This window comes from Nematolebias whitei, chromosome 4, assembly GCF_014905685.2.
Source record: "Nematolebias whitei isolate Nwh7 chromosome 4, NemWhi1, whole genome shotgun sequence".
In the NCBI taxonomy this organism is placed as follows: Eukaryota; Metazoa; Chordata; class Actinopteri; order Cyprinodontiformes; family Rivulidae; genus Nematolebias; species Nematolebias whitei.
The window spans coordinates 51,995,472-52,007,121 of NC_056501.1; the positions used below are offsets into that span (position 1 = coordinate 51,995,472).

Here is an 11,650-nt window from a genome sequence, read left to right on the forward strand (position 1 = left end):
GTAAATAACAAGTAAATAACAAGTATATAACAAGTATATAACAAGTAAATAAGTAAATAAGTATATAACAAGTATATAACAAGTAAATAACAAGTAAATAAGTAAATAACAAGTATATAACAAGTATATAAAAAGTAAATAAGTATATAACAAGTATATAACAAGTATAATAATGTTTTTTTCATTCACCCTTCATTTATCCAGGAAGTCTCATTGAGTCAAGAGAACTCATTTTCAAGAGAGACCTGTTATGTTGGGAGCACATGGTGGGGGTTAGGGGCCTTGCTCAGGGGCCCAGAGACGGACGAATAAGGGTGGAGGCAGGTGTGGGTGTTTCACCTTTTCCATCCACATTTTGATGTTGATAGTACCGGGAGTCGAACCTATGACTTTCTGATCACAGGCCCATCTTCTCTAACCTCTGTGCCACCACTCCCCTAATAATAATAATAATAATATAATAAGCTAATATATTATATAATCATAATAATAACAATAATAAAATCTACAAAAGTATCAAAAATAAAGTATCAAATAATAAGTATCTACAACTATAGATACTTATAATGCAGTGATAAAGTACAATATATGCTAAAAAAAATTAGGTTTACAAATGTTTATTGTGCGTACAAGGTAGTAACTTAGTCTTAAATGTTTAATATAACAACTCTGAAATATGTAGGTGAACAGATTTGCTCACTATTTGGCAAGAAACTGGTCAGTTTTGTCTCTCTGTCACCCTCAATCAATGCATAATAAGCAGTTATTAAAAATTTATTAAATGTTTATATATACCATACCATAGCACTTTATTTATAAAGTACTTAAAACAGCAACAAGGCCAACAAAAGTGCTGTACAGACAGAACAACAGGTAACACACAAAGCAAAATACAAAATGAAGTAAATCAGAATATAGACAAAAAACGATGCAGATAATGACGACAAACCAGTGTGGAGCATACAGGATCAAAACACAGATCATCTGGTGTTGAAAGATACTGAATAGTAGTGGGTTTTTAAATGGGACTTGAAAACCAAGTGTGGGGGGATGAGTTCTGACTGTTGTTTGTGCTTATGCGCCAAACAGCAGTTCAGCTTACCCACCCTTTTAGGAGTCCTTGGAGGGGGTGCAGGAGAGTGCACCTCCTGGGGACTCCCTTGTCCCTAGGGGACTTCAATGCTCACATGGGCAATGAGAGTGAGACCTAGAGGGGCGTGGTTGGGAGGAACGCCCCCCCCCCCCGATCTGAACCCGAGTGGTGTTCTGTCATTGAACTTCTGTGCTCGTCATGGATTGTCCATTACGAACACCATGTTCAAGCATAGGCCGCAGTTCGATGATCAACTTTGTTGTCGTCTCATTTGATCTGCAGCCACATGTCTTGGACACTCGGGTGAAGAGAGGGGCGGAGCTGTCCACTGACCACTAACTGGTGGTGAGTTGGCTCCGATGGTGGGGAGGATACTGGTCTTACCTGGCAGGCCAAACTGTATTGTGAGAGTCTGCTGGGAACGTCTAGTAGAGTCTCCCGTGAGACGATACTTTTACTCTCACCTCCAGGAAAGCTTCAAACACATTCCGGGGGAGGTGGGGGACATGGAGTCCGAGTGGGCAATGGTCTGCTCCTCTATTGTTGAGGCGGCTTATCGGAGCTGTGGCCTGTCACAGCAGTACCCCTCGAACCCGGTGGTGGACACCGGCAGTGAGGGATGCTGCCAGGCTGAAGAAGGAGTCCTATCGGGCCCTTTGGTCTGTGGGACCCCGGAAGCAGCTGATGGGTAAAGGCAGTCCAAACGGCATGCGGCTGACGTGGTCGCTGAGGTAAAAACTCGGGCATGGGAGGAGTTCGGAGAGGTCATGGAGAATTACTTTCATATGGCTTCGAGGCAATTTTGGTCCACCGTCCGGCGTCTCGGGGGTAGAAAGCGGTACACTACCAACACTGTTTATAGTGGAAGTGGTGGGCTGCTGACCTCAACTCAGGGTGTTGTGGGTCAGTGGGCAGAACACTTTCGAATACCTCAATCCTACCGGCATGTCTTCCACTGAGGAAGTGGAGCCTGAAGACTTTGGATTGGACTCTCCAATCTCTGGTGCTGAGGCCACCGAGGTGGTTAAAAAGCTCCTCGGTGGCAGGGCCCCGGGGGTGGATGAGATTCACTCGGAGTTCCTTAAGGCTCTGGATGTTGTTGGGTTGTGTTGGCTTACACAACTCTGCAATATTGCATGGACATCTGGAGCAGTTTCCCTGGATTGGCAGACCAGGGTGGTGGTCCCCTTATTCAAAAAGGGGGGACAGAGAATCAGAATCAGAATCATAATGCCTTTATTGTCATTATACGCAGTACAATGACAATAAAGAGCCACTCCTTTTTCCAGTGCAAAAACACGCCTTAAGAAAACACATATTAATCAATCAATCAATCAACTTTATTTATATAGCACATTTTAAAAACCACAGGCGTAGCCAAAGTGCTGCACAATAAAACAATAAAAACAAACAAAACAATAAAAACATACAAAGCATACACAAAGAAACATAAAAACCATTCACATACCAGTTTCACAGCAGGTGTATTAAAAAGCCATAAAAGATAAGATTACGTGTTAAAAGCCAAAGAATAAAAGTGTGTCTTTAAAAGAGATTTAAAAACAGGAAGAGAGGAGGCCTGTCTGACACTCAAGGGTAAAGTGTTCCACAACCTGGGAGCAACAACAGCAAATGCTCTGTTACCTCTGAGCTTCAGCCTAGTTTTAGGGACTGTCAGCAGCAGCTGATCAGCTGATCAGCTGATCGTAGGGATCGGGGTGGACAGTAAGGCTGAAGCAGCTCAGACAGAAATGGTGGGGCAAGGTTGTTCAGACATTTAAAAACAAACAGCAAAAGCTTAAAATTAATTCTGTAGTGCACAGGGAGCCAATGAAGGGACGCCAGGATGGGAGTAATATGCTCGCGCCTACGAGCCTGAGTTAACAGGCGAGCAGCAGAGTTCTGCACAAGCTGCAGACGAGCAAGAGACGTCCGGCTAATGCCTGCATACAGCGCATTACAGTAGTCAAGACGAGCTGTGATAAAAGCATGGATTAATTTCTCCAAGTCAGGTCTTGCTAGGATTGGTTTCACTTTTGCTATTTGGCGGAGTTGATAAAAACTTTTCTGAACAACACTGCTGATCTGTTTTTCAAATTTAAAATCAGACTCAAACTTCACCCCCAGATTGGTGACACAGTCCTTGAGATAAAATGACAGTGAGCCAAGATCTATGCTGGGAGAGGAACGGCAACTTGGTCCAAACATCATAACTTCAGTCTTGTTCTCATTTAGACTAAGGAAGTTAAGAGAGAACCATGTCTTAACATCATTAAGGCAGTGTGTAAGTTGTTGAACTGTGTTGTTTTGTGACATGGGAAAATAGATCTGGCAATCATCAGCATAAAAGTGAAATAAAATGCCATGCTTCCTAAAAATCGAGCCAAGGGGGAGTAAGTAAAGGGCAAATAAAAGAGGGCCAAGGATTGAGCCCTGGGGGACACCATGTGGAAGAGGAGCAGTGGAAGACATAAAATTGTCGATTTTTACGCAGAAACTCCTATTGGTTAAATACGACCGAAACCAATTGAGGGCGACACCCCTGATGCCCACACAGTGCTCAAGACGAGAGATTAAAATGCTGTGATCAACAGTGTCAAATGCAGCAGACAAATCTAAGAGAACTAAAACAACAGACTTTCCGGAGTCTGTGGACAAGAATATATCATTTGAAACCCTCAAAAGTGCCCTCTCTGTACTGTGGCGGACTTTAAACCCAGACTGAAACGGCTCAGTGATACCATTGTCCTCTAAAAATGGTAACAACTGGTTGTAAACAACCTTCTCTAATAGTTTTGAAATAAATGGGAGATTAGAGATAGGCCTGAAATTGGAGCAGAGAGAGGGGCCAAGACCTGTTTTTTTTTTAGTAGAGGGCGTACAAATGCATGTTTAAAAGCCTCAGGTACTATACCAGAGGAAAGACTGCTATTGATAATCTGAAGTACTCTTGGTTCCATAGTGGAAAATACCTCCTTAAACAAATGAGGTGGGATGGAATCTGCAGGAGAACCAGAGGGCCTCATATGATCAACTGTGTCCTGTAGAAAAGAGAAGGACACCGGCTCAAACTGATCCAAAACAGATGAGTGGTGTAGAGGAACAGAAGGATCATAGGAAGGCTGAGAAATACAAGCTCTGGTTGACACAATTTTATCAGTGAAGAAGTGGAGGAAACTTTCACAGATTTCAGTGGAGGCATCAAAACCAACAGACTTGGGAGCATGGAGAACAATATCTATGGTTTTGAACAAAACTCTGGGGTTGTTACAGTTAGAAGGAATTATGCCTGAGAGATATTTGTTCTTCTCGGCTTTTACAGTTTTCTGATAATGTAACAGACTCTCTTTGAGAATATTAAAAGAAACATGTAGTCTGTCCTTTTTCCACCTGCGCTCCGCTTTTCTGCACTCGCGCCTGGCAGCGCGCGTGACGTCACCCAGCCAGGGTTCGGGGGTAGGTTTGGTGCTCCGGTTCTTCAAAGGAGCGATCGTGTCCAGTGGTTGTAAACAGACAGAGTGGAAGATGGAAACCAGTTCATCAATATTTAGGCAAAGAGAGTCTTTAGAGTTATCCTCGCAGAGACCAAGAAAAGTGGAGTAGAACAAGGTTGGAGAGGAGGAGTTAAACATGCGACAGCGCTGAGGAGGAGCACGCACATTAACTGGACAGTGAGTGGGAATGTCAAATAGGATGGGCATATGATCTGAAAAAACAGCATCACATATGTCCAAGTTGGAAACATCCAGACCATGAGACAGGACCAAGTCAAGTGTGTGCCCGAGTTCATGAGTAGGACCAGACACAGACTGTACAAAGTTAAAAGAGTCAATAACATTTAAAAAGCTCCTGGAGATCGGCTCTTCTGGGCAGCAGACGCGAATATTAAAATCTCCAAGAATGAGAAAGTAATCATATTTGGGCAGGATGTCAGCCAAAAATTCTGAAAAGTCATTTATAAAATCCTTATTGTGCTTGGGTGACCGATAGATGACGACACACAAGACAACATGAGCGCGGCCGATTTCAAATGAGCAGTGTTCAAAACTTGTAAAAGAAGACTGCAGGCTGATCTGCCGGCATTTAAAATCATTAAACATTAAACACTAAACACACACTAAAAATATAAAAAAATGTAACGCAATATAGATATAATAATGAAAGTAAAAAATACAAGTATTACACAATTATATTGCACATTATGGATATTAGTGAGGTAGTTAAGGTGACTGAGGGTATGAAATGTCAGTAGTATTGCACAATAGAAGTCCAGGTGTTTGGGAGGTTAGATTATTAAATCAGTGCATGTGTGAGTTCAGTGTGGTGATGGCTTTCGGGAAAAAACTGTTCTTGAATCTGTTTGTTCATGTTCTGATGCACCTGTAGCGTTTCCCTGAAGGTAACAAGTCAAACAGTTCAAAACTCGGGAGTGAACAGTCCATGATTATGCTTTCTGCTTTGTTGAGGCAGCGTGATGTGTAAATGTCCATCAGGGAGGGGAGAGGGCCGTAGAGTGTGTTACAATTACAGGGAGATCACGCTCTTAAGCCTCAGGAGGGTCCGTCAGATAGTTGAACCTCAGATTCAGGAGGAGCAGTGTGGTTTTTGTCCTGGTTGTTTAACAATGGGCCAGCTCTACTCTCTAACCAGGGTCCTGGAGGGTGCATGGGAGTTTGCACAACCTATCTACATGTACTTTGTGGACTTGGAGAAGGCGTTCGACCGCGTCACTCGGGGAACCCTGTGGGAGGTACTCTGGGAGTATGGGGTACCAGGCCCTTTGATACAGGCTGTTAGGTCTCTGTATAACCGGTCTCAGAGCTTGATCCACATTGCTGGCAGTAAGTCGGGCTCATTCCCGGTGAGAGTTGGACTCTGCCAAGGTTGCCCCTTGTCACTGACTCTGTTCATAACTGTTATGGACATAATTTCAAGGCACAGCCAAGGTGTTGAGGTGATCAGTTTTGGTGATCTTAGGATCGTATCTCTGCTTTTTGCAGATGATGTGGTCCTACTGGCTTCATCGGGTTGTGATCTACAACTTTCATTGGAGCGGTTCGCAGCAGAGTGTGACGCGGCCAAGCTTAAGACTATGGCCTCGAATTTGAAGGAACTGATCCTCCAAATCCAAGGCCATAGTCTTAAGCCAGAAAAGGGTAGTGTCCTCTCCGGGTTGGGGAGGAGGTCCTGCCCCAAGTGGAGGATTTTAAGTATCTTGGGGTCTTGTTCACAAATGAGAGAAAAATGGAGTGGGAGATCGATAGGCGGATAGGTGCGGCATCTGCAGTGAAGCGGGCGCTGTACCAGTCTGTCTTGGTAAAGAGAGAGCTGTGTCAAAAGGCGAAGCTCTCAATTTACCGCTCAATCTACAATCCTACCCTCATCTATGATCATGAGCTTTGGGTTGTGACCAAAAGAACGAGATCTTGGATACAAGCGGCCAAAATGAGTTTTCTCCGCAGGGTGTCTGGGCTCTCCCTTAGAGATAGGGTGAGAAGCTTGGTCATTTGGGAGGGACTCAGAGTAGAGACGCTGCTTCTCCGCGTTGGGAGGAGCCAGTTGAGGTGGCTCGAACATCTGGTTAGGATGCCTCCTGGACGCCTCCCTGGTGAGGTATTCTGGGCATGTCCCACCGGGAGGAGACCCAGAGGAAGACTCAGGACACACTGGAGGGACTATGTTTCTCAGCTGGCCTGGGAATGCCTTGGGATTCCACCAGAGGAGCTGGACCAAGTGGCTGGGGAGAGGGAAGTCTGGGCCTCCCTACTTAAGCTGCTACCCCCGCGACCCGACCGCAGATAAGCGGAAGAAAATGGATGGATGGATGGATTTATTTTATTGAGTCCATTCATTTCAGTAAATGTACAAGAAGTAATTTTCTTTAGTAAATTGCCAACTGGAAAAAGACTGGATGGTAAGATTAGTGGTAATGACACAAATCCTAGAATTCAAAGGTTTTGATAATCAACAGGACGTTTCCTTTTTGACAGCATCCTACATGAAGATATATCCATCTTCCAGGACAGGAAAATAAAAAAAATTGAGCTGAGCAAAACTGGCTAAAACATGAGTGAAAAGCATGAAATAGAGACAAAGTTACAGAAATAAAAAATGAGACTACTAGAAATGCCTGAATAAAATAGCCTTTCCTCTCAGGGTGCTCCTGGCAAAGTCAATTAAATGTTCTGCCAATATGTGGTTTTCTGAGTGATGCAAGGAGGTTAGAAAGCGAAGCTCAGGTCTGATCCAGCACAGCGTGTGCTAATGGAAACAACAGGCAGACGAGCTTGCTGCTAATGACCCCATATTCTCAAAAATAGACAGTTACACTAATGAGGCCACTGATTGCATTAACTAACAAATTCAGTGGAACTCATTTAGTCATCAACATGTTTACATCTAAGGTGGGGCTAACAGAAAGTCTCCACCTTAAAGAATTTAGGTAAATTAAATTTTGTGTACTAGCTTAATTAGTTAATTCAGACTGAAGTCAACATTCCTCTCTTATAAGAATGAGACACTGCCAAAAACACAATTGGTGTTTCTTTGTAATAGTGAAGTGAACAACTTTTACACAAGTGTAGTTCCACAAATAATTGGGCATCCTCCGTCTAAAACGAATATCACAAAATGTCTGATGCCTTCAACTTTCTTTTTCCTTTTCTGCATTTAACACTTGCAGCAGACTGGATTCAAAAAACAATACCAAATTTACTAAAGACTCAAGTTAGTAGCAATAATTTGAGATATTGGAAACTTGTGTTACATCATCAACACCAGCTTTAGAAATGACTAAAATAAAATGTCAACTGTTTTGCAAGAGGTGTTTATGTCTACAAGAGAGCAAAATGTGTCTCTTTTTGTTGCTATAGAGAAATCACTACATCAAAACAGTTTTGGATGCATTTGCTTGAATAAAACTCAATTAGGCATTTATGCATTTTTTGCCCCTCACTGTGACTGAGAAATTTCTAATTTAAAAAGTCCTAGTGTTGTTTGTTGGCACTGCAGGAGGCAGAAAGTGCTGGCAAAACTATCTATTTTGCTGTAAGTGACTCATTAGCAAAAGTAGTGTAGTTATAAAAAAGGCATGAAAGAAGAATCTTAAAAATAGATAGGACTGATAGTCATTATCACAATCACACTTTCATTCACAACCTTATTCATTAATGAAAAGCATGTGTCTGCTTGTGAACTGTTTGCGTAGATGACTGTTCCTCATTTTAAACATGATGTCATGACTTTTAGCAATTATAGACCTATTTCTAAAATATCTGTGCTTGCAAAAGTCTGAGTCCCTTGTTAGTGAATAAGTAAAATAATATATGGCCACTAATTCTATTCCTTTGATTTCTCAATCAGGATTTCGTTTTAAAAAAACATTGTACTACCATTGCAGCATTAAAGGTTTCAAATGATATAACAGAAGCTCTAGATAAAAATCCGTGTTGTCTTTCACTATTTATAGATTTCTCTAAAGCCTTTGATACTGTGGATCATTTCATTCTACTTAACCGTCTAACAACAGTTGGGTTTTATACACATACAGTTGGATGGTTTGCAAACTATCTTAAAGATGGGACCCAGACTGTCCAGTTAGATGGTTTTTGTTCTGGAGTTTAGTTTATTCATAAGGGGGTACCACAAGGTTCTGTACTAGGCCCTTTGTTATTTATCTTGTATATTAATTATTTTGGAAAGGATATTTCAAATGCAGCAATTCATTTTGATGCAGATGACACAGTCATATATTGCTTTGCACATACGCCCACAGAAGGGTTTGCATACATGCAGAATGCATTTAATAGAATACAAGAACAACTTTGTCTGCTTCAACTTGTTTTGAATGTTGACAAAACAAAGCTAATGTTTTTCAGCAACTCAGCAACAGCAAGGTCAAACCAGTCTCTCATCACCACTAGTGATGGTCAACAAATTGAACTTGTATCTACGTTAAAATATTTGGGATTTTTAATTGATGACAAATTGTCTTTTAAAGCACATATTCAGTTTACTGTAAATAAACTGAAGCTTTTACTTGGATTTTATTTTCGGAATAAATCCTGCTTTTCTTTTAGGGTAAAACAGAAATAGGTGGAGTCAACTTTTCTTCCGATTACTGACTATGACAATGTATTATGCATGAACACATCTGCTCAATGTCTTCACATGCTGGCTAGCATGTATCATGGCGCTTTGCGGTTTATTACAAATTATGCAGCCCCAACTTATCACACTGTCTCTTGTATGCTATGGTAAAATGGCCATCTGCATGTATGCCAACTTGGCCATTGGTATGTTTTGATTTACAAGGCTATTCTTAAATTGATGGCACCTTATCTGTAATTTTTGTTAACTTTAAACAACAGGACCTACAGCCTCCGGTCTCAAGACTTTAAATTTTAGTGTTCCTCGTGTCAGATAGAAAGTGGGAAGAAAGCGTTCAGCTTTTCAGCTCCAACCTCATGGAACAGTTTGCAATCAAAGCTTGAACTTAGATCAGTAGACTAGTGTCTCTGAATGTATTCAATACCATGATAGATCCCATTATGTTCAAGTTGCAGAAGTGAAACCGTTTTAATTGAGTCATTTGTTTATTGTAAGTCTATGTTTTTGTGAGTATGTGTTGTAACTAAGTGTTGTAACTGAGTGTTTTTTGTTTTTTTAATGAGTGATTTTCCCCCCTCTCTGTATGCTGCCAGTCTTGGCCAGGTCTTTCTTGTAAAAGAGATCTTTTGATCTCAATGGGACAAACCTGGTTAAATAAAGGTTATTATTATGTTATCTTATTTTGGAGCACACTGGAAAATGCCTGCAAAACTTTTTTTAATCTTTATTTGTTTTATAATTTTGTCAATTAAGCAATAAAGCTGAAAGAGCCGCCAAAATCCATACAGTCTAAGCCATACAGTCTATTGTAATTAAAGATTCAAATTAAGTTCATTTCAGTGTATTTATATAGTGCCAAGTCAGAACAGAAGTTGGCTCAGGGCACTGAACAAAAACATTCACATACATAAAAAATGCCTGCTCAGGACAAGCGGACTTCTGCTTCGGCTGGCTAGGGTTTGAGAGAACAGGATGGAGAAACAGACTAACAGAATGGCAGTTCCAGGTGTACTTTCTAATGGAAAAAAGACAAGACAACACAATGATGAGTTAGCGGTTTCTCTTAAAAGACAAAATCAGTTTACCTTTCCTTTTGAAGGCTGGACTAATGAGAACCAAAGGTGTGTTGACCTCTGGTTCTGACGAACCACCATGGCTGCCAGTTTCCGACATGCCATGATCTCCACACAGCACTAGCAGATAGGGCAAGGATCCCTCTTCTTCCTGGAAAAAACAAAACAAACAAGATTAAAGACATTCAACTTTGTTCTCAAACCAATTTCAAAAATCCGAGATGACACTAGTTCAAGCCTAAAAGTTATTGTTTGTGTTTGAGCTTTGAGGACGGGCTTTAGGCGAGCCGTTTTGCCCTGTTGGCACGCACACAGCTGGATATCTTATCGACTTGGAAGACTTGATGATATGTCTATCTCTGCTGCCATTTGTGGATTTTAAGGACACATATTTAATTGGATTTACGATAATTGGTTCCTGCTTTTTGGATTCGGCTGGTTGCTGGTTTTATCTACAATCAAGGAAGTCATCTGCAGCAAATTTGGACCCAATCACGCTGCTTGCCTTTATGATGGCTTGGTTTGTGTCTCAAGTACCCAGACTCAAATGCTTTGGACAGAATGGATCAGATCTTGGGGATTTTACTCAAGTCACGTTCCATCGGTGCAGCCATGTAATTTGGACATTTTGGAACCGAGTGGACCAACACAGACTCAAGGTAGATGTCATTAAGTTCTGCCTGTCCCCAAAACAACTGTGTGTTTATCTGAATTTGACTCCCTTGGCTGGCCTTGAAGGCCATCTTATCTGAATTCACCTGGAGAACATGTGATCTGTGTTAGGATTTGTGTCAGGAGCGAACCCAGAGTGCAGAACAGGGACTCAACTCGGCAGATATACAAAAATAGGCTTTTAATGATAAACGAAAAGTACAAAATAAACAAGCTGACGGGGCAGCAAAACTTACATGAACTAGGAAGGAGGCACGGGGAACTCAGGAGACACGAGAGACACGGGGAACTCGAGGGACCAGGAAGACTCAGGGAAAGACTCAGGAGACCCAAGGAAGAGTACCCAAGGAAGAGTACCCGACGAAGAACAAGACAGAATAGGACGGCTTAAATACAGGGACAAGACGAGACGTGATAACAAACAGCTGGGACGAGACACAGGTGGCAACAATGGAAACTAATGAGGGAGCACGAGGGAAACAGACACAAACCGGGCCACAGAAAAGTACCATCCTTACAGTACCCCCCAAGGACGCCTCCAGGCGTCCCCAAAAAAAAACCCCTCCCGAAGGACTAGGGCGGGTCGAGGGTGGCACTGCAAGGGTGGAGGGCCCGAGGAAAACACGAGGACCAGAGAAAAGACACGAGGGGCCAGCGAGAAAGGACACGAGGGACCACAGAGAAAGGACACGAGGGACCACAG

At 42.1% G+C, this 11,650-nt stretch overlaps 1 protein-coding gene across 1 annotated transcript in view; it reads right to left on the reverse strand.

Moving 5' to 3' along the window:
- pigg (phosphatidylinositol glycan anchor biosynthesis class G) overlaps positions 1 to 11,650 on the reverse strand; it is a 240,944-nt gene that overhangs the window by 158,581 nt on the left and 70,713 nt on the right. The window contains exon 5 of the mRNA XM_037675119.1: positions 10,288 to 10,426. Coding sequence (XP_037531047.1) covers positions 10,288 to 10,426 — 139 coding nt within the window. The remainder of the gene's footprint in view (positions 1 to 10,287; positions 10,427 to 11,650) is intronic.